Here is a 26,378-nt window from a genome sequence, read left to right as displayed (position 1 = left end):
TTTTAAATTTTGAGATAGGGCCTCAATAAGTTGCTGAAATTGTGATTCTCCTACCATAACCTCCTGAGCCACAGGGATTATAGGCATGTTCCACTGTGCCTGGCCTATTTCTAATTTTTGAGGAACTGCTATACTGTTTTCCATGTCAGCTATACTATTTTAAATTCCCTCCAATGATGTATAAGGGTACCATTTTCTTTACATCCTTGCCAACAATTTTTTTTCTTAACAGTAGTTATATCTAATTAAAAAAAAATAAAAAAATAAATGAAACAAAAAGTTTGTTCTTTGAAAAAAATAAATAAAATTGATAAACTTTTAGCCAAACTAACAAAAGAAAAAGAGAGGAAAAAACCCTCAAATTACTAAAGTTCATGATAAAAAAGGAAATATCACAATGGACACTATGAAATATCTGATGATAATCCGAAATTATTTTGAAATCTGTACTCCAATAAAATAGAAAATCTTGAAGACATCAACAAATTTCTACAGACATATGACCTACTCAAATTCAATCTGGAGGACATAGAAAATTTAAATATATCAATTTCAAGCTAAAATTGAAGGAATCATCAAAAGCCTACCAACAAAGTCCAGGACCAGACAGATTCTCAGCTGAGTTCTACCAGATCTTCAAAGAACTAAAACCAATCCTCCTCGGATTATTCCATGAAATAGAAAAGGAGGAAACCCTCTGAAATTCATTCTATGAAGCTAGTATCATCCTGACACCAAAACCAAAGAAATAACAAGGAAAGGAAACTTCTGACCAAAATCACTTCTGATAAACACAGATGCAAAAATTCTTAATAAAATACTGGCAAATTATATGTGAAAACATATTAAAAAGATAGTGTACCATGATTGAGGGGTTCATCCCAGGAATGCCAGGTTGGTTCAACATATGGAAATCAATAAACATAATTCATCACATAAATAGACTTAAAAACAAGAATCACATGATTATCTCGATAGTTGCAGAAAAAGCATTTGACAAAATATAGTATCCATTCATGCTCAAAACACTAGAAAAACTAGGGATAGTAAGAATGTACCTCAACATTGTAAAAGTTATACATGGTAAACCCAAGGCCAACATCATTCTAAGTGGAGAAAAATTGAAAGCATTCCCTCTAAAAAATGGAACAAGTCAGGGTTGCCCTCTTTCACCACTTCTATTCAACATAGTCCCTGAAACCCTAGCCAGAGCAATTAGGCAAAAGAAAGAAATTAAAGGGATACGAATAGGAAAGGAAGAGCTCAAACTATCCTTATTTGATGATCATAAAAGAATTCAGCAAAGTAGCAGGATATAAAATTAACCCCCCAAATTCATTGTGTTCTATACACCAATGATGAATCAGCTAAAAGAGAAATTAGGAAATCTATCCCATTCACAATAGCCTAAAAAATGAAACAAAACAAAAGAGGTAAAAGGCCTCTACAATGAGAATTACAGAACACTAAAGAAAGAAATTGAAGAAAACCTTAGAAGATGGGAAGATCTCCCAAGTTCTCAGATAGGCAGAATTAATATTGTCAAAATGGCTATCCTACAAAAAGCACTGTACAGATTTAATATAATTCCTATTAAAATTCCAATGATGTTCTTCATTGAAATAGAAAAAGCAGTCATGAAATTCATTTGAAAAAAATAAGAGGCCCAGAATAGCCAAAGCAATCCTTAGGAAGAAGAGTGAAGCAGGAGGCATCACAATACCAGAACTTAAAATCAAACTACATATAGAGCTATAGTAACAAAAAGAGCAAGGTTGCTGACACAAAAACAGACATGTAGACCAATGGTACAGAATAGAAGACACAGAGACAAACCCACAAAAATACAATTACCCCATACTAGACAAAGGTGTGCCATAAACACACATTGAAGAAAAGAGCCTCTTTCAACAAATGGTACTGGGAAAATTGGAAATCCATATATAGTAGAATGAAATTTAACCCCTATCTTTCACCCTGCAAAAAAATCAACTCGAAGTGGATCAAGAACCTAGGCATCAGACCAGAGACCTTGAGTCTACTGGAAGAAAATGTAGGCCCAACTCTCCATCATGTTGGCTTAGGAATTGACTTCCTCAATAAGATTCCTAAAGTGCAAGAAGTAAAATCAAGAATCAATAAATGGGATGGTATCAAACTAAAAAGCTTCTTCACAGCAAAGAAAATAATCAAGAACATGAAAAGAGAGTTTACAGAATGGGAGAAAATCTTTGCCACCTGCATCTCAGATACAGCATTAATCTTCAGGATACATATAGAACTCAAAAAAATTTAACACCAAAAAACCAAATAACTCAATCAATAAGTGGGTGAAGGATCTGAACAGGCACTTCACAGAACAATAAATATGAATAGTCAAAAAATATATGAAAAAATGCTCAACATCTCTAGCAATTAGAGAAATGCTAATTAAAGCAATACTGAGATTTCATCTCACACCAGTCAGAATGGCAATTATCAAGAATACAAGTAACAATAAATGCTGGTCAGGATGTAAGGAAAAGGGTTCACTCATTTCTTGCTGGTGGAATGGCAAATTGGTGCCACCACTCAGGAAAGCAGTATGAAGAGTCTTCAGAAAACTTGAAATGGAACCACCATTTGACCCAGTTGTCCCACTCCTAGGCACATATCCAAAGGACTTACATTCAGCATACTATAGGGACATGACTACATCAATGTTTACAGACGCTTAATCCTCAATAGCTAAACTATGGAACCAACCTAGGTGCCCTTCAACAGATGAATGGATAAAGAAAATGTGGTGTATTATATACCATGGAATATTACTCAGCCATAAAAAAGAATGAAATTAAGGCATTTGCTGGTATATGGATGGAACTGGAGATTATCATGCTAAGTGAAGTAAGTCAATCCCAGAAAACCAAAAGCTGAATGTTCTCTCTGATATGTGTATGCTAACATACAATAATGGGGGTGAGGAAGAACAGAAGTTCATTGGATTAGACAAAGGGGAATGAAGGGAAGGAAGGGGAGATGGGAATAGGACAGACAGAATGATTCAGTCATAACTTTCTTACGTTCATACATGAATACATGACCAATGTAACTTCACATTGTGTACAACCACAGAATGGGATCCTAATTAGAATAAGTTATACTCATGTATTTATGATATGTCAAAATATACTCTTCTGTCATGTATATCTAAAAAGAAAAAATGAAAATAGTAGTTATCTAATGGGTAGGAGATGGTATATAATGGTTTTGATTTGGGTTTTCCCAATCATTAATGATGACAAACATCTTTGCATGTACTTGCTGGACACTGGCATATGGAATGTCTACTCAGGCCCTTGGCTCATTTTTCAATCAGGCTTTTGTTGTTGAGTTGTAGGAGTTCTTTGTAAATTCTAGATATTAACCTTTTAGCAGATTCGCAATTTGCAAATATTTTCTCCTATTCCACAGGGCTACCTTTTCACTCAGTTGATTGCCTTTTTTGATGCACAGTTGCCCCTTTTTAAAGATCATTTATCTTTTTTATCATTGAGTTGCAGGATTTTATATTCTGGAAACGAGTTCCTTATCAGACATATTATTCGCGATTATTTTCTCTCATCTGCAGGTGCCTTCAATTTGTTTATGACACTCTTTACAGCACAAAATGTTTTGGGTTTTGCTGTAATTCTTTCTTTTGCTGCTTATGCATCTGGTGTTACATCTAAGAGACCAATACCTAGTTTAAGGCCACAAAGATTTACTCCTACAATTTTTTCCAAGATTTCTATAGTTTTCATTTTTACATTTATATCTAATCCTTTTTGAGCTCTTTAATTTTTTTGGTATAGCATGGAAAGAAGACCAACTTTATTCTTTGGCATGTGGATTTCAAGTTAACCCAGTACCATTCGTTGAAAAGATTATTTTAGCTTTATGCCAGTTGAGTGCTGCCTTGACTACCTTGATTACTGACTTTTCTCTTTCAATCTTTAAGATCAGTGAAAGAGAAAACTTTTCTTTTTACTGCTAAATTTTCTTAACACTTCCCTGACATTTCTAACTGGGTTTTTCAAAACCGGGAGAGCAGCCTTAGATGCACAGTTTCAAGGCAAGGAAGTACTATTCTGTTTTCATTATATTTGTTTTCTTCTGTAAACGTCTGTTTATAGCAAGGCAAGCTCTTCACTATAGTAGAAGCACTTTGTTTTAATGCAAAGAAATAGTGCATTGTTGTTTTTGAAAAAGGAAGTCACTTCAAAGAAAAGTTAACTAAACAACGGAGGTGATGTAAAGACATGGCAAAATCTGAAAGGGTTGCAGATAATGGTATTTTGGGTTAAAAGAAAAGTCAGAAACAAGAACAAAAAAAGCAGGATGGATAAATTTATGTACTTGTTCTTTTTAGAGACAGTTCAGCTGATTTGGCTGTCATTTCTGGAAATGGATGATTTAGGTGGTCAGTTTCTACTCCTTTATTCTGTTTTTGTGGAACAAAATCATTTCCTGAAAATGTCTCCTTAAAGAGCTTATGTTGGTTCCCCTTCTCCCTAGAGAGTGAGGTCAACCACTTGGCCAGGGACTTGGCGGGTCGTGCTGCGGCTGTGCTGTGTCTGCAACAGACGCCTCCACCCTTGGACAGTAAACAGGATTGTCTCTGCCATTAGCATTGTCCCACATGACATCTGCTTTCAACCCAACACCCGAAGGAACTCCAAATCAGCCTCACGCTGTTTCCCAGGACTGCATTCTGCTTTTAATCTTGTTAACTAAGGAAACTATTTCTCCATAAAGACCAAATTAATACAAGAACATTTCCTCTTTGCTACCCATGAGAAAGAATCTTTCACTCTGAAAGAGAACTCCCTACTACCTTTTCTGAGTGTGAATATTGCCTTCAACAAAGATGGAATCAAGACATTCATATTTGAGATAGACAATGTACCATAAAAATATACAAATGGGTCATTATTCAAATACGAGCCTACTTGCTCATTAGAAAATTATTTCTATAAATGGTGCCTTGCTGAATGGTTTTGAGATTTGGGGTACTTCCAGAGAAAAAGAGGATGGCTTATTCATTTCTTCAATATTCATTGAGAGCCTGTTGTAAATGTCAGAGAAGTTCCCTCTTTCAGACCTAGAAGACAAATCAAAACTAGATCCAATCTGTCCTCCGAATTCACATTTAATTTTTTTATTTCTTAGAGAAGTTTAATACAGATACTGAAATGTGAAGTGGCCAGTGTGCCACTTGTAAGTGTACCTGGTTTGAGGGTTAGGTGTATGATCTTTGAGAGGCGTGCATTTGTTATGCTTTCCTATAGTCGTAACATAAGCATCCAGAACTTGCATGTGCATCTAAATACCCTGGGATCTTGAAAGAACCAAGACTCAGTTTTGGGAGGTCTGGAGGATACTTCTGACACATCCTCAGCACCCTGCTTTGACTATTGAGGTCTGAAACTATTCTTGAAAGCTCACCTTTTAAAAAACCTACTTCTGATTGGACTTAAAACAAAAAAGCCCCAATTAGTCTTAAAAAAAAAAAAAAAAAAAAAAAGACAAACAAACCCCTCCATGCCTGGCTTCTCTTTTCATCTGGATGATTGAAAAGCCCTCTATGGCTTCCTCACTCCTTCCGTGCCAGTATGGAGCACTGATGCAGATGGTGGTGACGTCTATATGAGAACCAGATGGAGACTTTATGACAGCCAGACTGTAAGATCACCTGCTTCTAAGAAATGGGAGTTCCCAGAACAGTGGAAGTGATTTTTTTTTTTTACAACATTATAGTTATACATAGTAGTTGGGTTCATTTTGACAAAATCATGCATGCACTGGTTTTGATTTACTCCCCCCTACCCTGCTTTTCACTCCTCTTCTCCTTCCTCCTATTTTCTCTCTTATACTCCTGATCTTCCTTTTGCTCATGTATTTATTTTTGATTGGTGCTTTCTACATATATATATATATATATAAAGGTAAAATTCCTGGTAGTATAATTATATATGCATGTACTGTAATTTTGTTAAATTCTTTCTACGTTTCCTCTCCTTTCCTGTCCTTCCCTTCCTCTCACTCTCCTAATCCATTGATCTCTCTTATATCTTTATGATATCTAATCCCCTCCCCCTCGCCTTCTTTCCCTTGATTCTATCTAGCTTCCATATATGAGAGAAAACATTTGACCCTTGACTTTGTGAGTCTGGCTTATTTCACTTAGCATGATGTTCTCCAGCTCCATTCATTTACTGGCAAATGGCATAATTGCATTTCTCTTTATGACTGAGTAAAGCTCCATTGTGCATACATGCCACATTTGCTTAATCCATTCATCTACTGACAAGCATATGGGCTGATTCCACAATTTGGAATTGTGAATAGTGCTGCCATAAACCCTGAAGTAGCTGTGACTCCATAGTATGAATAAATACCAAGGAGTGGGAAAACTGGGTCATACGTGGTTCCCTTCCTAGTGTTTTGAGGAATCTCTATATTGCTTTCCAGAGTGGTTGCACTAATTTTCGTCCCGCCAACAATGTATGAGAGTTCCTTTTCCCCCACACCTTCACCAGCATTTGTTATTATTTATATTCTTGATAATTGCCTGAGTGAAGTGAGATGAAATCTTTGGGTAGTTTTGATTTGCATTTCCCTGCTTGCTACAGATATTGAATGTTTTTTTCACATATTTGTTGGTGATTTCTGTTTCTTTTTTTGAGAAATGTCTGTTAAGTTCTTTTGCCCATGTATTCATTTGGTTATTTGTTTTTTGGGTGTTAAGTTTTTTGAGTTTTTATATATTCTGGATATTAATACCCATCAGAGGAGAATCTGGCAAAGATTCTGTAGGCTCTCCTCATGCTCTTTAATCATTGCTGTGCAGAAGCTTTATAATTTGATGTCTTCTTGCTTATTGATTCATGGTTTTATTTTTTATTTTTACTTTTTGCGGTGCTGGGGATCGAACCCAGGGCCTTGTGCTTGCAAGGCAAGCACTCTACCGACTGAGCTATCTCCCCAGCCCCATGGTTTTATTTTTTGAGCTTTAAAAATCTTTTTAGGGAGTCAGTACCTGCACCAGTATGATGGAAGGCTGACCCTATGTTTTCTTCTAGCAGTTGTGAAGTTTCTGCCTGTCTTTGAACCATTTGGATTTGGCTTTTGTGCATGGTGAGAGAGATCCAGTTTCATTCTTCTGCATATTTTTAAAAATTCTTATTTAGTTGTAGATGGACACAATACTTTTATTTTATTTTTCACGTGGTGCTGAGGATTGAACCCAGGGCCTCACACATGCTAGGCAAGTGTTCTACCACTGAGCCACAACCCAGCCCTCATTCTACATATTGGTGTCCGGTTCCTGCCTCCCACCAGTCACATTTGTTAAAGAGCTTTCTCCTATATTTTTAGTGCCATAGTCAAGTATCAGATGGCTGTTAGTATGCAGGTTTATTTCTGTGCCTTCAATTCTATGCCATTGTTCTTCATGTCTATTTTGATACTAATATCAAGCTGTTTTTGTTACTATAGTTCTATAGTATAATTTGAGATTGGGTATTGTGATGCCTCCTACATAGCTCTTCTTACTTAGAATTTCTTTTTTTATTACAGAGTAGTATTTTATTTTTGTAATTTTCTTTTTTTCCCACATTTTTTATTGGTGCATTATAATTGTACACAATAGTAGAATTTGTTATATATTTGTACATGTACATAATATACAATATAATTTGGCCAATATCACTCCCCAGCACTTCCCTTCTCCCTCCCCACCTCACACTCCTGGGTCCCTTTCCTCTACTGAGCTCCCTTTGATTTTCATGAGATCAACCTCTACTTTTCCTTTTTCTCTCTAGCTTCCATATTTGAGAGAAAACATATAACCCTTGACATTCACAGTTTGACTTATTTCACTTAACATAATGGTCTCTAGTTCCATCCATTTTCCTGCAAATGGCATAATTTCATTTTTCTTTATGGCTGAATAAAACTCCATTGTGATTATACACATTTTCTTTCTCCATTTATCCACTGACAGACACGAAGGCTGGTTCCAAAGTTTGTGCTGCTATAATCGTGGGTATGTGTGTATCACTGTAGTATGATGACTTTAATTCTTCAGGATAAATATTGAGGATAGTGTAGTTGGGTCATATGGTGCTTCCACACCTAGTCTTTTGAGGAAACTCCATACTGATTTCCAAAGTGGTTGTACTAATTTACAAACCCAGCAACAGTGTAAAAGTGTTCCCTTTTCTCCATATCCTCTCCAACACTTATTAGTATTTGTATTCTTGATGGATGCCATTCTAACTGGTATGAGATGAAGTCTCAGTGTAGTTTTGATTTGTATTTCCTTAATTGCTAATGATGTTGAACATTTTTTTCATATATTTATTGGACATTTGTATTTCTTCTTTTGAGAAATGTCTGTTTAATTCATTTCCCCATTTATTAATTGGGTTATTTGATTTTTTTGAGTACTTTATATATTTTAGATATTAATTCTCTGTCAGAGGGATTATTGACATCTCTGTCAGAAGGACAGCAAAGATTTTCTCCTTTTCTGTGGGTTCTCTCTTCACATTCCTAGTTGTTTGCTTTGCTGTGCAGAAGCTTTTTAATTTAATGGGCTCCCATTTATTAACTCTTAATTTTGCCAATCCATGAACATGGGAGATCTTTCCATCTTCTGAGGTCTTCTTCAGTGTTCTATAGTTTTCATTGTAGAGGTCTTTCATAGATTTATTCCTAGAGATTTTGTTTTTTAGACTATTGTGAATTGAATTGTTTTCCTGATTTCTTTCTCAGCAGATTCACTGTTGGTATATAGGAAAGCTATTGATTTTTTGTAAGCTGATTTTGTAACCTGCTACTTTGCCAAATTTATTAGCTCTAGCAGTCTTTTGGTGGAGTTCATTGGATCATCTAGGTATGGAATCACATCATGTGCAAACAGTGATAATGTGACTTCTTCCTTTCCAATTTTTATGCATTTTATTTCCTTTTCTTGTCTAATTGCTCTAGCTAGAATTTCTAGGACTATATTAAACATGAGTGGTTAGCATGGACATCCTTGTAACAGATTTTAAAGGAAATACTTTCGATTTTTCCCCATTTACTGTGAGGTTTGCTTTGGGTTTCTCATATTTTTGCTAGGGATTTCTTTGGCTATTCTGTCTCTCCTATTCTGGAAGCGATTCTTTGTAAGAGGCTACTATTGGTGTTTTCTTGTCTTCCTTGAATAGTCTATTTTCTACCTCTCTAGGTCCAAATCTAACACTGCTTCTTGATCTTTTGGCTAGGATCAAGTATAGTGCACCCAAACACCAAAACAGGGAGAACATTCTCATTTCTCCAGAAAATGAGAAACTTTTCTCATTTCTCTAGAAAAGTTGTGACTCTCATGAAAGGGGCAGAAACAGGTGTGGATCTAGGTAGCATGGCTCTGGCAAGAAAACTCCAGGGTTTTTCCTTGTTCAGGGCTTAAACATTATATTTACAATCTGACTTTGCAAATGAATCATGTCAAAAGTAACCTTTACTGTTTAAGAAAAGGAGTTTTATTAATGTCTAAGAGTTAGGAAATAAACAGTGGAGGGCTTTTTAGGATTAAAAACATGAGTATTAGAACATGCATACCACAAGTCCTATAGAGACCAAGCATTTTCAACTGAACAGACATCTGAACCATGGGTCCCTCACCAAGACCCCCCCTCAGTCCCACTTACTGAATGTGTGTTGATGATTTCTTCAATCGAGATATAAATGACTGGTTTGCTGACTGTCACCAAGTCCGTGTATTTGTCCATATTAAACTTCTCTTCAGGCTCAGGGACATTACATGCTTCTTTGAAATAATTCCTAACAAAGGGTGAAGAAAGTCTTATGTTACAGTCAAATCTGTGAGTTAAATTGCTTTATCAAACCAGGAAATTTTGAATGATGGTTAGTACTTTGTTCTCTGTCCCAAACCTTGGGGGAGACTTATTAGTTTCTTCCAGACTGGTTCCTGACTATGGGAGCTCATCCTCAAACACAACTGGAGAAGAATAATAGGGGTGGTGAGGTCCCATTTATGAATCATTGTGATCAAATCATTGGCATATTATCTTAAAATGTTAATTTAAAATTGGTCCCCGAGGGACTGGGGATGTAGCTCCATGATAGAACATTGCCTAGAATGCATGACACGCTGGGTTCAATCCCCAGTACCACACATACACACAGAGTTCTGGGTATTTAAATAGAAATATCAAGACTAATAGTTCTAATTTTGTGTGCTGGGATTGAACCTAGGGCCTTGTGCATGAAAGTACACACTGCACCATTGAATAACATCTCCAGTCCCAAGATGAATAATTCTTGATTATTCATGAATAATTCTTGATTCAAAGAATCAAGTCTTTGTAGAGAATACGACCCAAAAGGCAATTCATCAAATTTGCAACTTTAAATTTCCTGCGTCTACACCACTGTAACGACTGCCTTGATAGCGATGGGAGTTAAGACTACTCCATTCTGGCATGATTCAAGCAATAGTTGCTGCCTATAGAAAGACTATTAAAGCCACACAAATGAATCCATAAAATGCCATCGTACTCAGACCCTAAAAACTCTAGTATTTTAAACTACGGTAAACATAGACAGACAGATGAAAAAGAGCCAGGCATCCTGTGACAACAGTTTAAGAGAAGTCCCAAAACACCTTTGCACAGTTGGTGTGTGTGTGTTATTCTGTAGTTTTAAATGTTTCCTAGGTCTGAAATCATTCCTGAAATCTCTCGAAAGAGCACTCAAGGCTTATACACAGAAATGACTTCTCCCTTCCCAACCCGGGCTGGGGGAGGTGAAACAGCAGAAGTCACGTGGTGGTGGGGAATCATGTTCCCCATGACAATGGGTCTGTCTTCTTGTGCTGTTTTGGTTATAATTGTTCACGGTGAATTGAGAAACACAAAGAATAAATATGAGTGAAAGAGAAAAAGGATGAATTTAAGACGAGGCAAGGGGAAGTGTTAGTTTTTTCTTTTCTCCTTTTTAAATGAAGAGCTGGGAACATAGACGGCAGATAATAATTCAATTAAAAAGGAACTGAAAGGGAAGTTTTAACAACATTCAAGGGTTTGCAAGGAATATTGACAATGGATATCACTTTTTCAGTCACTGAGAAGAACTAAAACAAGCAGCTTGAAAAACCAAAATTTGTTGCAGTCAGAGGACTGGGCTAGCTTTCTCACAAAAGGCTAAAATTTCCAGATAGGGATCATGATTGTGAACTACCTTTCGTGGTAGACAAATCACTAACCCGGAGGAAACTGGAGGAAGAATGGGCAATTAGTCTCCAAGTGAGTCTCCAAGTTTGTGTCACACTTGTACAATCTGCTGTAGACAAGGGAACAAACAGATGCCAAGATGAAACTGTTCCATCACAGAGCTTCCTGACAGGATTGTAAACCTTACTTGCTGACCCACTCCATTCTCCTCCTTATGTAATGATTGGTGTGATAATTTGGAAATATAAAGTCAATGCAGTTAAATCTTATTTAAATAACTAAGAAAGGCTTGAGAACAGGACAGCACACATGAACACACAATCATCTACAAATATAAAATCGGGGATTTTCCCAACCTTTCAAAATGAAATACTCCATTTCCTCTTGTTTGTTACAGATAAGGCAAATTCTTCCTGATGGGAAAACGACTCAGTCTTTGTAAAAACTACCCTCTTCTTAAGTTCAATGAAACAGAAATCAACTATTTTGAGTGTTTGATTCTAAGAAGTACAAGTCTGGGGCTGGGGATGTAGCTCAGTTGGTAGAGTGCAAGCACAAGGCCCTGGGTTCAACCCCTAGCACGGCAAAAAAAAAAAAAGTAAGAAGTACAAATCTGTAACATATCAGGAAGAGTAAGTATTTCATTTTGCCAGTAGCAGAAGTTATACATGTAGGAAGGACTCAGCGGGGCAGGAGTGCTGCGGGTGGGGAAGGAACACCTGGGCATCAACAACCCAGCCTGCTCTCCCTTCCCTTCTCTTTCCCTTAGTGGCAATTGATAGAAGAAATGCATGAAGCCACTTGGGGTTCCTGTCTTCTATCCCCTCGATACCAGCTCCAGGCACACACTGTTGTTGCCCACCTTCCTGCATATTTCTTCAAAGCTAACAGTCCCTCTTACCTGAATTTCTGATAGGTCTCTGATAAATAATTGTTCATAGATGAGAGATGCTCATTTTCTCCTTCAAACATCTTGTTGGAGGCTGCATGCTGAAGAACCTTGGCCACTGAACCTAAGTTTCTCCTTTGGTCAGAATTGATCTGACCTCCAGCTGTCATGTCAATGATATCAAAGCCATCCGGAGCTACAATGGCTGGGTTCTTGTACCGATAGTACAGGAGGTTTCCAACAATCTGAGATGATGCAAAAGGGATAAGAACATTGTTAAGAGAGAAAAATCTAAGAGTTCTGGTTGTTTTTTGATTAAAGTATATATTCATCACATTTCCCAAGGGAAAGTGGATCATTTTGAACATGTTCCTGTTTTATTTTTTTATTTTAAAATTTTGGTTCCAAGGATTAAATACATGGGTACTTTACCACTGAGCTACATCCCCAGCCTTTTTAATTTTTTATTTTGAGGCAGGGTCTATCTAAGTTGCTTAGGGCCTTGCTAAGTTGCTGAGGCTGACTTTGAACTTGTGATCCTCCTGCCTCAGGTTTCCGAGTTCTTGAGATTACAGGTATGTGCTAGCACACTCTGTGCAGATCATTTTCTGATGTGTATCCTAATAAGACATTAAGTAAAGGCACTGAATTTATCCATACACTAATATATTTAACAAAACTACTTTTGGTAAAAAAAAAAAATGCTGATTACCCCCAAAATATTCTAATATAAAAAAATTGCAGTAATATCTAAGATTTCTAAGTTTACCTTAGTATAATCAATAATGTTGATAGTCTTTAGAAAAAGAAGTCCTGAAGCTTATTATAAATAGTCATATGTGGGAAAAAAATCTTATTAAATGGTATGTTGGTAATTTTGGTCAGACCCCCAAAAAGAAGCTATGGTGAGATTACCCTTGAAAATCTACCTTTAATAGCTCATCTTCTGTGGCATCAGGGAATTTCTCATGGATCGAATTCTTCAGTACTTTGGCTATATACCTCAATCCATAACTACATATAAAACAGATGACAAAAGAAAATAATGGAAAAAGGCTAAGTGAGGAAGAAACAAACAGCAATTGTTCCAGTCAACTAAAGCTGAGCAGTTTTCCTAAAAATTAAACATAAAATGAGATGGTAATGGAATCACAGGACTTCCACTGATGATAATAACTGAGCAGTGTTTGTGGCTGTGACCGAAGTATCATTCCTTCTTTAGAGAATAGTTGCGAATTTAAAAGATAAATGAGGATCATCTTAAAATAGTTAACACCATATGAGGAGAACCCCTGTCTTCACCGCAGGGGCTTATCTTACACAGGATTCTGAGAACTTCAGCAAAGAATGCTACAGTTGCTACAAATCCAACTTACGGTAGTAGATCAAGGGAAGAAATGATAGAATTCAGGACTTTGTCGGTGACTCTTCTCAGGTTCTCAATGGATGCCTCTAGTTTGTTTTTCACTTCTGGGTATGTTAGGGCTTGTTCTGTGGTCACATCATAAGGCAGCTTGCTGAAAACACAAGAACTTTACATTAACTGGAGCCTCAGGTATGAATATTAGTACTCCTTCCAAGTTGGCTCTACAGGTGAGTTATTTGTAGAATTGGATGTTGCTCACTGACTCCAATAACAAGATTCTGCCCAGTGAAGTGTGCAGACATGCCTTCTGCCACCAGTAGAGCAGGAGGGATTCCAGGATTCCCTCCAGGCGCTTTGAAAATATAAAAGGCAGACCTAGGTAATGCAGATCCAGCTAACTTATGTGTGTGTGTTGCTGGAAATTAGACTCAGGGCTTTGTGTGCACTAGGCAAGAGCTCTACCACTGGGCTGGGGATGTGGCTCAGAGGCAGAGTACTTGCCAAGCATACACTAGGCCCTGGGTTCAGTCCCCAGAACAGCCAAACAACAACCCAAACTCTATCACTGAACCATACCCCTGGATCCTATTTTCATTAAATTTTTAAATTATTATTAAAAGTACTGTGTTCATCACAAAAAAATTACACAGAAGTGAATAAGAAAATACCACAAATACACGGAATCAATTTTCATACATCTGCATAACTTTTCAAGTACTCCTCTACACAGGTGTGTATGGGCCCCATGTATTCATACATATGAAGCAATTTGTGTATATACCTATTCCATACAGATCCTATGTGTGTGTACATATACATAACCAATGTTTTTAAAAAAGATAATGGTTATTATACCTAACTATATCATGAAATGTTTTTCAAGCCTACATATATATATATAAGTATATATTTATAAACATATTTTATATATATTTATATCACTATTACAATTATTTAATAAATTCCTCAAAGCTCAATATTTTGACTTTTCCTGAATTTTCACTCTTAGAGTTATGACAACCATATATATAGTTCTCTGTGCATATCTTAAGTATTTTATAAGACAAACTTTTGCAAGAAATTAAGCTAGGATTGATGAAATTCACAAATCACCACCCAGAATAAGCCCATTCTAACTGAATTCTTTTTTTTTTTTTTTTTTCCAGTGCTGGGGATTGAACCCAGGGCCTTGTGCTTATGAGGCAAGCACTCTACCAACTGAGCTATATCCCCAGCCCCTAACTGAATTCTTAATACTTACACATAGAAATTGCTCAGTTGGTAACTAAACGAGGATTCTTATCAGGTGAAGAGAAAGCATATACCACCTCTAGGTACAGGGTTAGCAACACATGGGGAATAAACAAGGGGGAAAATTACAAAACCTGTGGCATTGGAGAGCCACTGGTTCTGAAGTTTGAAAATATCATTTAGTATCAAGATGTCCAAAAGTTCAAGAATATGATATATACAGGACGTAATATTTTGCATTGAAAACTGACTTTTCACAGTAATTTTTTTTTTTTTTTGGCTTAACAAAGTTCAAGAGTATACATCAATGAATATGTAAAAGTGATCAGAAAACATCAGTGAAAACCAACATCTTCCTGACTTCGTTACCTGGCCTCTCCAGTTTGTGTTTCTAGTTGGTTCACCCAAGCCTTATACACCTCTACAGGGTTGGTGTTGATGATCAAGGACTTGTCATCAATGATTTCTTTCACCACTGGAGCCAGGAGTTGGCGCAGGGTATTCTGTCCTCGGGCACCTCTGTTGAAGCTGACCACCATCTTGATGACTGTAGGGTTACCAGTAACTATGTCCTGTACCTGGTCCACCTTTGATCTAAACAAAGCCCAAGCCAAAATTAAATGGTTTGATTCTATAGATAGAGTTTTAAACACCATCTACTCTCCCTGGCAGGCGAGAGCATTGTAGAGTTTAATTTTTCTCCATAAAGATCAAGGTTGGTGCAATTTAAAAAAAAAAAAGCAATTATTTGCAAGATGCGTTTCTTATCTGAACATTTTAAGGATCTAAAAATAACATCCCAGCTTCAATTTCAATCTAGAAGGCAGGTATGAACTGAAATGAACCAAGACCAACACTACTGGGTGACACTATACAAGGACTGTACCGTTTTTAGTTACCAAATTTCAAAAATAACTTTCTTGATCAAATGAACTGTCTCAACATCTTCAGATCTCACTCAACTCATTACAATGCAGCTTCGAGTCACAGTGCTTGACTGAGAAAGCTCTTCGTGCTCTAAAGCTGCCACTTCTCTCCTCTCTCCTCTGTGTAACCCCTACCCCTCCCTCTTGACCATTCTCCCCCTTTTCCACTCCTTTCCCTTTAGAGTCTGATTCTTACCTTTCCTAGCCATTCCTTTTTACTTCCTTTGCTGGCTTTTCTTCCCAGTTTTAAATTCTGTTTTTTCTCCCTTTTTGACTAATTTTATGTGCAAGTAGAGCAGATGGGATGAAACCAGTGGGCAAACAAAATAATAACTGGCCATGCTGTCCCCTCAGAATTCACTCACCTGTGCAGCTTCAACAATTGTCCTTTTAGGACTTGTCCTCTGACCTCAATTTCTAATCTATACTTCATTCCCAGGGGCCAGTCTGGCATTTCCAATGTTCTCCTCTATATTTTCTGTATTCTCCAACTACAGCTCAAACTCACTGTGTTAAAATCTAAACTGTATCTTTTTTCTTCTGACTCAATTTCAGTTCATCCTGTATGTACACTATTGGTAGATCAGTCTTCAAAGAAAACCCATATGGTCATGTCAACATCCTACTCAGAAACCTTTCACAGGTCCCCAGAAAGTAAATGGAACCTCAAGACCTGGGCCTGTGCTCTATGTCTCCCATGATCTGGTCCCAGCCCATCTTCCCTGCTTTATCTCTTCTTTCTCACACTTGTTCATTTTCCACCACTATTTCTCTATCTCATCTTATTACAATTGTAGTTATTCCTCAAAGTTTTGGGTCAAGCAGCTCCTCCTCTTCCATAAAATCCCTTTCAGTAGACAGTGGATCCTCTTCTTTCCAGCTGTCTAATCTGCTACACTGCATTTGTCATTCATTTAGTTCTTACACTTTCCCCACTGCAGGGCACTGTACTTCTCATGCCTCATTATCCCTCAGGCCAGCTTACAGACACCCACTGGGCAGGGCTGCCTGGCTCGTCTGCTTCAGAAACCCATAGGAACTAGCAGAGCGTAAGTTTCCAGGAAATTAGGCAGGCAATTAAGGCCTATCTTGGCTTAGGACATTTCTCATGTAATTTTTTTTTGGGGGGGGGGTAGATATTTGTTATAGTTAACTGCACACTCCCATCAAATAAGAGAGAGAGAATAGGTTAGCAAAAGCAGTTGAAGTTCTAGTAAGAACTTTAGCAGAGATCATGCTCATGATCAGTATCCCACCTGTTTGTAGCTCTATTTCTGAGAGTTTTAATAACGTACCTTTTCTCATTGACTTAATAAATTTTTGGTTTCCAATTGTTGTAGACATACAAAATAAAAAGTTAATTTAACCCTAGAAAAGGGATCTCTGGTGGGAAAAAGTTGTACCTGAATATAGTTCTAACAATGCAGAAATGAAACAATAATTGAAATTCCATTTCAATCTCAAGCAATTTCACATATTTTAATATGCATGAATAACATCACAATAATTTAAAAATTATTTTAGTAAATCTGAGACAGTCACCACTAACAAAATGACCTCTGCATTGGTATCTTTACATACATGTTTGTATACATACTTTATTTCTTCCTCCAGAGCAGTTTTAAAAAGCTTGAGGAGTAAGAACTCTTCCCGCTGATTAGAGGCATAATTGTACAGTGTAAAAATAACAGTGTCCATAAATTTAGTTGACTTGTTCTGTGGCATCTGGAAAATCAGCTTAGCCAAGTATAAAGGGTTGGTCTAAAAGGAAAGAGGGAAGAAGAAAACAGAACCCCCCCACAAACTATAGGTTAATAAATTATTAAAGCAGAAAATAGTATCTGATTCCCTGCTCTTCAGTGACTTAATGTCATTAAAAGCATATAAATAAGCCAGCGCAGTGGCACATGCCTGTAATCCCAGTGGCTTAGGAGGCTGAGGCAGGAGGATCTCAAGTTTAAAGCCAGCCTCAGCAATTTGGCAAGGCCCTAAATAACTCAGTGAGAACCTGTCTCTAAATAAAATTTAAAATAGGGTTGGAGATTTGGTTCAGTGGTCAAGTGCCCCTGAGTTCAATCCCCAGAACCACTCCCCCAAAGTATATAAACAGATACCTGACACATAACCTTTAAGAGGTATCAGATAACATTAAGACCATAGTATAAAATAAGCTATATTAGTTATGATAGGCTTTGTTATACCCTGTATTATATATTTACTACAAATATATACACCCTTTGAAGTCACATATTAATATTATTGTAGAGATAAAGAAGAGAGGGGGTTGAGCCCATGGAATCCAAAAAGACTGACAAGAATGAACTAAGGCAATACAGATTGGCCTAGAATGACTGATAGATAAATAAAGGAAAGAGAACACCTGATACTAGAAAGAAAAAGGCCATGGTTGTATGGAGACAATGAGATGGCCATGGTAGAGTGAAGCAGGAGGTTGTAGAGAGGGGTGAAGGTCAGGACAGTCGGTGAGGAAAATTCCAGAAGGACATGACCAAAACGATTTCAAAAGACTGACAGAAATTCAGAACAACAGATGTGAAGCCCTGACCCCTGAGGATGGATTCCATTAGACACAGCACCGCCTTCACAGGATTTTCCTCCAGCAGCTACACAGATGCAATGGAGGTTAAAAGAGAAATAACAGAATTTAGAGAGGAAATAATTTGTACAGAGAAATTTAAGACTCCTCTTCATCATCCTCATCTCTCTTCCTCCCTTCCTCCCTCTATCTCTTTTGCTCTCTTATTGTGGTACTGGGGATTGTACCCAGGGGCTCCTGCATGCTAAGCAAGTGCTCTACCACTGTTACATTCCCAAGCCTTTTTGTTTATTTTTAAAATTTTGAGATAGAGTCTTGCTAAACTGCCCAGACTGGCCTTGATCTTGCAACTCTCCTGCCTCAGCCTCCCCAGTGGATTACAGGCATGTGTCACCACGCCTGGCTTCATTTTCCTTCTGAAGAGAAAAGAAAATGTTTAATTTACATGCTTGAAATTATATATACTATATATAATTATATATATTTTATACATATATATAATTAATATATAGAGTATATTAAGTATACTCTAGCAACTAGTTAGGCTTTAAAGCTTTCAGGAAAATCCAAATTTTAGTTTACTTACTACTTAGGTTTAATTTTGAGCTCATAACAATGGATTGAAATTTTATGAAGCAGCAGCTCGGGACAACTTTTTTTTGATAGCTCTGTAATGATTCTTTTCTAACACTAAACGTATGGAAATTATGAGAAAGGAAACTCACTGTAGGACTTAAGAAGACTACTTGCCATTTCTCCTCAGGTGACCCCAAATCTTTAAACTTTGGCTGATACTGCAGTGATAAGCCCAAAGCAAACCTTATCTAGCTGACCTGCTGCTGTGGTTGAGAATCCTTGCTAAAGGGCAATGCCTAGTCCATTTGCTTTTCTGTAATTTCTACATTGATCTTAGGGTAATGTCTCAAAAAGAAAAAAAAAAAAAAAAAAAGATAGAGGAAAAGGTGGGGAAAAATACAAAGAGACACTTCATTTCATTTAACTGAGTGATCCTGCCCTGGGACTATCAGTTTGATTTGGGGCATAAAACTTGATGGAGTTATTCTAAACACATTCCTGTGCCTTTTCTCATTTCCATTAATGAGCCTTCACTTACAACAAGGTCAGTGGCTAAATTTTTACTTTTCTTTTTTTTTTTTTTATATTTTTTTAGATATTGATAGACCTTTATTTTATTCATTTATTTGTATGTGGTGCTGAGAATCGAACCCAGTGCCTCACACATGCTAGGTGAGCACTCTACCACTGAGCCACAACCCCAGCCCACATTTTTACTTTTCTTATGACTAGTTCTATTAAATTTAGAAAAACTGAATCTTGACCTACAGAAGCTTGGATTTTCATGGATGTAAAAAATAGTAAGTCCCTAAGATTAAATTTCCAACTGGTGATTGAGTACTAATTGAAATCAGTCAGACATAAAATCTCCCCTGCCAGAAGTGAGCCCCCTTTGCTTCTGCAAAGGTGGCTGGTATTCAACAGTAGATATTCACAATTTTAAGTATTGCTATTTTTCCTTCTATGCTGCCCCGTGGTGGCCATCTGCGGCACCTACATCTGTTTGAAGAAGATGTTTTCCAATTCATTATTCCAGGTAGAGAATTCTTGAACCTGAAGCAACATCTACCAAAACTAACATTTTGTCACTCTTTTATTTATGGTTTATATCATGTGTTCTCTATATACCCAATGCCAGTGACATCCTCAAGCAAAGATTCAGGCATCTCCAGGCTTCGAAGGAATCCGTGACCTGAAGCAAGGGACATTTGGTTCTCACAAGGAAGAACTACTGATCTCATCTTATGGGAAAGTTTTCTTGGTGAAGCAGAGGTTTGGACCTATCACCATCACCTACCCAGTTTCTTCTGTGACTAACTTTAAGTGTTAGTAGGGTGGATGGGGTAAATCAATGGTCAACCAAAACAAGAACTGGTCCATTAAAGGGCCAAATAAAAATAACCAATTAAACTTACTAGTTCTCCCCAGCACTCTGGAAACAATGGAAGATTACAGTTCATTTATATCATTGTTACGTCATGAAAATAATGAAATACAAAGGCGCATTATTTACTAATCCCAACCCTCTTGCTCTTTCCCTCAAATAAGGGCAGGCTGGTTCTAGTAAATACTTGTTTTTCACAATTATTTTAGCTTTTTTTATGGTTAACAGTCTGTGTCATTACTAGATTTATAATGTTTTTGCAGATCACCATAGTATAATACAGTCATGGACTCTGAAGTGAACTGTCTGGTTTCCAAAGCTTCCACCTTACCATTCAATAGCTGTGTCTCAGTTTTCTCGCCTGGAAAATGGAAAATGATAGCACTCACTGTCTCCTGGTTCCCAGAGTTACAGTAAGAATTTAGTGAGATCATATGTATAAAGCACCTAAAATAGCACTTAGGTGCTCAAAGCATGCATGTTATGATTGCTGAAGTGTGGGGAAAGATCCATCATAAACCACAAACACAACAAAATGTTTATTCAAAACTCACAGTGAAAGATAAATTGTGCTCACCTGTAGAAGGTAAAACAGCTGTTGATAAGTTTCTAGTGTTTTTCTCCTCTCCTTACTCAAGCTTTTGATTCCCTGGTGTTCTGTGTTATTCAATATTTCCATTTCTCCTCCTTTTTTCTTATTCAGTTTTGTTCTGTGTGAGATTACATCCTGTAAAGAATTTTAGGACTTGACTACTTTGCACTCTGGTACTGTTTACCTCATCCCTTCATACCCAGAAGCACACACTGTTGGAAAGATTAATTTCTTGCATTTCCTTCATTAGGAAACAGGAACAGAAAATGTTAAGGAAATGAGCCTTGTAGGTGAATTTGGCTTTTGTAACATGTATTCTTGGAAGCTGTATTTATTTACTCCTAGGATTTAATGTAGGCACCAAGAAAATTCAATAGAGAAAAATATTTTTTTAACAAATGATGCTGGGACACTGGGTATCCACATTCAAAAGAAAGGAGTCAGACTCCTACCTTACAGCATAAAGGAAAATTCACTCAAAAGAGATCAAAGAATAAAAAATAAAAGCTAAAACTATAAAACTCTTGAAAGAAAAGCCAGACACACATTTCTGTAAGCATATCAGAGAAAGTGCTTGAGGTGATCTATAAGAATTAAGCTGCTTCTCTATAAATTTTTTTTTGTAACTAAACACATTACCATTGTTTCAAAAAAAAAAAAAGATTAAAAAAAAAAGAGAGGGAAGATTAAAATCATTTATGATCACTCAATTTTTTTCCTGATCTTTCTTCAGTAAATTTTTTTAGAGTAAAAGAAATCACAATATTTTAGGTACTATTTTCTATATCTTGCAAATCATTTTTATCTGCCCTTAAATATTCTTCAAAAACATTTTTAGTGGCTATATGACATCTATACACTGGTCCTCCATTTATTGTTTAAGCTGCTTCCCACTTGTACAGTACTAGAAATAAAGCTTTAGTTATTCCATACTTAAAATCAAACTAAAAAATGCTGTTATTAATGTTAGGATCAAAGACAACATACTTAATAATCATAGCTTAACTTCTAATAAATATTGGATATATACTTGGTGTTTGAAAATTTAAGTTGAAAAATTATATGTTTGTGTGTGTGTTTTTGTTTTGCTTGGGACAGAGTTTTGCTGTGTGGCCCTGGCTGGTTTTGAACTGTGGATCAATCAAGTGATCCCTCTGCCTCAGCCTCCAGAGGAGTTGGGATAAACCCCACCCTGACGGATTGAAAAATTAATCTTATTTCGTAGTGCTATCAATGAGCAATAAATGCCTTTAATGCTTTTAAAAAGCACAACAATACTGCAAACGTTCAGCAAGATCTGGAAATCTGTCCTGGTTGTAGTTCTTCAAGATATATACTATTGAACTACTGATTTGTAACTCAGCCTTCATTTTGAAACATTTCCTGTTTACAGTTTTAAGGGGACAGGGTACAACAGCAGTTTGAGGTTATAAAAAGCATTCTTTGTAGGACCTTCTGGAAAATATTATACTTTAGAAGTTTACATGTGAATCAAATACAAATACATAATTTTTAAATGAAGTACTACAATTTTTCAGGATAAAATAAGAAATACAAAAAATTTAAATTGCAGTTTTATTTTTGAATATTTAGAAAACATGATCATGTCCTATTTGTACGCTGCTCTATTTTCCCTCTGACTCTTTCCCTGGTATCTTCATGAGGTCTGGAGGACAAAGGTGGGACATTCGTACATCCACTGGACAGGTATTCCATGGCTGCTCACTTACTCTCCACCTTGGTCCTACTGTAGCTTTCTCTGAACTTCTGGAAGGTTAGCTTTCCTCTTTGACCTATTAGTTTCCTGAAAACTGATTTGGCATATTGTAAAGGAACAGGGACATGGAGAGAGGTCTTAGAAATAGTATCTTGGGCAAAAATAAGAGAGCTCTGACATTAAGAACAGGCTTCACACAGATACAAAACCCACAGCATTATTTATTTAGAAGCTATTAATGGGTGTGGTATCACTCTGTAGGGGACATTTTGGAAATATGTAGGAGTGTTTTTGGATGTCTGAATCACAAGGCACTTGTGGTTTCTGTGGGATGCTAGAGATGACAGATGATCTATTGTTCAGCAATTTGTGGGGTGGTTCTGCTTAAACAATTATCCCACCCCCATTTTTCATGACAGGACTTTAAATATTCTTCTGGTCATTCACACAGGTCAAGATTCTGAGCCTAGAATCTTATTGTTTTACATATATGCACAACAGACTTTCTCCACACAAGGTATTTTAATATACATCAGATTTTCTAGGACTGTAACTGCTATGTATATTGGGGGCAGACCACACTTATTCTGAGTTTTCTAAACTATTGTTCTCTATTTTAGGAAATGAGGTGTCACCTATTCTGTCACTCAGGGCATCCATCTGTGGCACCCTCGATCTGTGGTGATTCTGGGAAGAGGCCCAAGCCCTTGATAACTTTATGTTATCTTGTTATATCATAAGGCCTGTATATTTTCACATTTAGATATGTAGTTTTCAATATGAATTACTTCATTTTTATTTCTTTCATATTTATATAAAGGCTTTAGTTTTATTATGAAAGCACATGTAAGTACAGTTTATTATATGTAAATTTCATTTCAAAATGGTAAAATAATCTTGGAAAATATGTCATAAACAGGGGGCATAGAATTTTGTTGTGCAGTGAACCACTATCGTATAATAAAAATGACCAGTGACCTTGGCTGGACCAAAGTGTCAGGAGCATATATGTGTCCATCTTCTTCCTCCTAGGAGCCAACAGGCTTGCAAGCCCCACTGACCTCTAGTGTGATCCTATTCTTCACCAGGAGTCCAATCTTGAGGTCCATCAGGTTCAGGTCTTTCTCCAGTTGTTGATTGGCCCTGATCTTGGTCACTACTTCTTCCCTTAATCGTGCTACCTCCAGCTCCTCCTGGAAATCCAAGTCACTTTGGTCCAATAGGTGCACAAATTTGCGGATTACAGTTAATGGTGGGTTTTCAGAGCCAACTGCAGGGAGAAGAACAGAATACTTTCTAGTATTGGGAAATTAGGAAAGCTTGGAATTATTATCAACAAGAAAAATAGTAGGCCTATAAAGGAAGGATTGCCAGAAAAATGTATCAATAAAAGTACTTGTGGAAGAAAATATTTTGTATCATGTAAAATTTGGAAAACTGCCATGGTTGTATTTCTTCAAGATATATACTATTTAACTACTACTTCACACAGATACAAAACCCACAGTATTATTTACTTAGAAGCTATAAATAACTGATCATATAAACAAATGTACAAAATGGATACTGTCTGGCCCAGTATTTTCTAGTTATCTAATACTCATTTGTCAGCTGTCTGTCACACTGTTCCCAGGACTCATGCACTGAGAAGACAGTACTATCTGCACCTTATTGATGAAGAACATGGAAAACTTAAGGCAAGTGACCTCAGCTCTGAGGCCTTGTGGCTGAGCCAGATAAGAGATTTACGTTCTCACTGTGGGAAGCAGAAAGTGGAAGCCTAAAGGATCTTTGGGAAGGAGCCAGAACTGGGTGAAAGCTGAATTAGAAAGGAAATGAAGGAAGACTGTTAAGGCCCAACAGGAGTCAGTGTGATGATAAGAGGAATAAGTGTTCTCCTTGACAGAAGTAAAAAGATTTTAGAAATTGAAAGTTGGTCTTTGTCCTTCCAGTGTGGACCAAGGGAGGCTCTGCTTCAGCCTCAGTCACTGGGAGAGAGGTTTCTCATATAAATTCTAAGAGGGTTCCCCTTAGTAATTTTAGGCTGTAATTGCCTGGCATTCTGACTCTTAAAAAGATACCTTTTTAAATACATTTGGTGAAAATCCTGTCGGCTGCCTCAAGGCACTGAGTTGGCAAAGCACTGACGTGGCGGTGCTTGGTGGTGGTGGGGTGGGGGTGAAAGAAGAATGGAGGAACTTTAGATTATGTAGAGGGAAATGAGAGGGGCGGGGGTGTGAGACAGACATCATTACTCTGGGTACATGTATGATTACACGCATGGTGTGAATCTACATCGTGCACAGCCATAGAAATGAAAAGTTAGACCCCATTTGTGTATAATGAATCAAAATGCAGTCTGTAAAAATAAAAAAAAAAATTTTTAAATGTGCTTTGGTGAGAGCAGCTCCGAGTTAACTATAAGTCTGTAAAAATAAAAAAATAATTAAAAAAGACAAAAAAAATAAAACAAAACATTATCAGGAAAAAAAAAAAAAAAAAAGAATGAACTGACTGAGATGAAAGATACAGTAATACAAAGATGACCTGAACCAGTCCTGGGGCCTTAGCAGGTCTTCCTTGTACTTCCAGCTTGGTTCTGTGGTGTTTTGACACTTAAGGAATAAGAAGAGTTAAACCAATAACACAATTTATAGCATGAACCCAGCATCAACAACCAAATACAGAGTCATTTAGGTTTCTAGATGGGACAAAGATGTTTGTCATTATCACCTCTGGGAGATGAGATTTTTTTTTCTTTTTAATTCTCATTAATTTATTATATATTTTATCCTTCAGGGAAGGTATATATGTGTGTGTGGAGGGGGATGATAGGCAGGTTAATTAATGGTTTAAATGTAGACTTATCTTCTGGTTAACTCTTTTGCTTTAGGTTGTTGATTCTAGTTCAAATATAATACAAAAATAGCAACTATGCCACTCGATTCTTTTTGAGGAAGAAATCATACCCATTCTGCTTATCCCTTCCATTTACAAATAGGAAAGCCCTTTTCTGTTACAGAGTCTGAGAAGATCAAAGTCTACAGGACACAGTGGCATCATCCTCTGTTCTTGGAGTCACCTCTGAAGCCACTAAGCTGGAAAGAACTTGTCTTTGATGACTAAAAAGGAATTCAGGCTGTGTTTCTGAAGGCTCTCACTTACCCAGTGTTTTGTAGTCATCCCTAGCTTTGTTTGCTCTCAACAGGGACTGTATTTTCACAATTTCATTTTTCTGCAAAACATTGAGACAAATCATGATCCCAGAGTCCCATCTGCAGCACCATTTCAGAACTCAGAACCTTAAGAACTGATAGTACATTACAACTGATATTGTTTAGAACTGATGACCCTTAGACACAGTGTGTTTATCATTTGTTTCCTTTTTTTTTTTTTAAGAAGGGGTCACATAAGTTAGCTTCAAAAGTATATTAAGACAGTAGGGGGACTGTTTAAAGAGATCAAAAGAGAGAAACAGATTTCAGTATAGACCTTTGATGATTCAGTCTCTGTTCACATATCTGTTTAAAGATTCTGGAAAAAATTTCTCCAATCATCTTCAACTTAATCAGTGAATAGTTAGAAAACTGTACATGCAATGCTGGAAAATACTTCTCTATTATCTTCTCTCCTATTACTATCCCACTGTTTTCTTCTTACTCTCTACCCCTGACTGATGAAGTCTTACTCTCAATATATCCTCTCAATAAAAAAATGTAAATTTTCAAACACTATCATATTAGGCTCTAACATCTATTCTTTCCTGAGTGATCATTGCCATTATTTAATAAAAATCATTCAGTGCTAACCAACATTCAATAAACATTCATTTAGTTCATTTTCAATCCTGTTAAAA

At 36.8% G+C, this 26,378-nt stretch overlaps 1 protein-coding gene and 1 long non-coding RNA gene across 2 annotated transcripts in view; one reads left to right on the top strand and one right to left on the bottom strand.

Moving 5' to 3' along the window:
- LOC306664408 overlaps nucleotides 1–26,378 on the top strand; it is a 1,052,029-nt gene that overhangs the window by 295,722 nt on the left and 729,929 nt on the right. The window lies entirely within an intron of this gene.
- Nucleotides 1–26,378, bottom strand: part of IQGAP2 (IQ motif containing GTPase activating protein 2) — a 284,608-nt gene that overhangs the window by 22,364 nt on the left and 235,866 nt on the right. The window contains 9 exon segments of the mRNA XM_079145190.1: nucleotides 9,720–9,852; nucleotides 12,166–12,398; nucleotides 13,083–13,167; nucleotides 13,530–13,670; nucleotides 15,140–15,364; nucleotides 17,294–17,457; nucleotides 20,791–20,940; nucleotides 23,584–23,792; nucleotides 25,688–25,757. Coding sequence (XP_079001316.1) covers nucleotides 9,720–9,852; nucleotides 12,166–12,398; nucleotides 13,083–13,167; nucleotides 13,530–13,670; nucleotides 15,140–15,364; nucleotides 17,294–17,457; nucleotides 20,791–20,940; nucleotides 23,584–23,792; nucleotides 25,688–25,757 — 1,410 coding nt within the window.

The sequence above is a fragment of the Sciurus vulgaris genome (assembly GCF_902686455.1).
Source record: "Sciurus vulgaris genome assembly, chromosome: 6".
NCBI classification, from domain to species: domain Eukaryota; kingdom Metazoa; phylum Chordata; class Mammalia; order Rodentia; family Sciuridae; genus Sciurus; species Sciurus vulgaris.
This window is presented reverse-complemented; position numbering and strand designations above follow the sequence as displayed.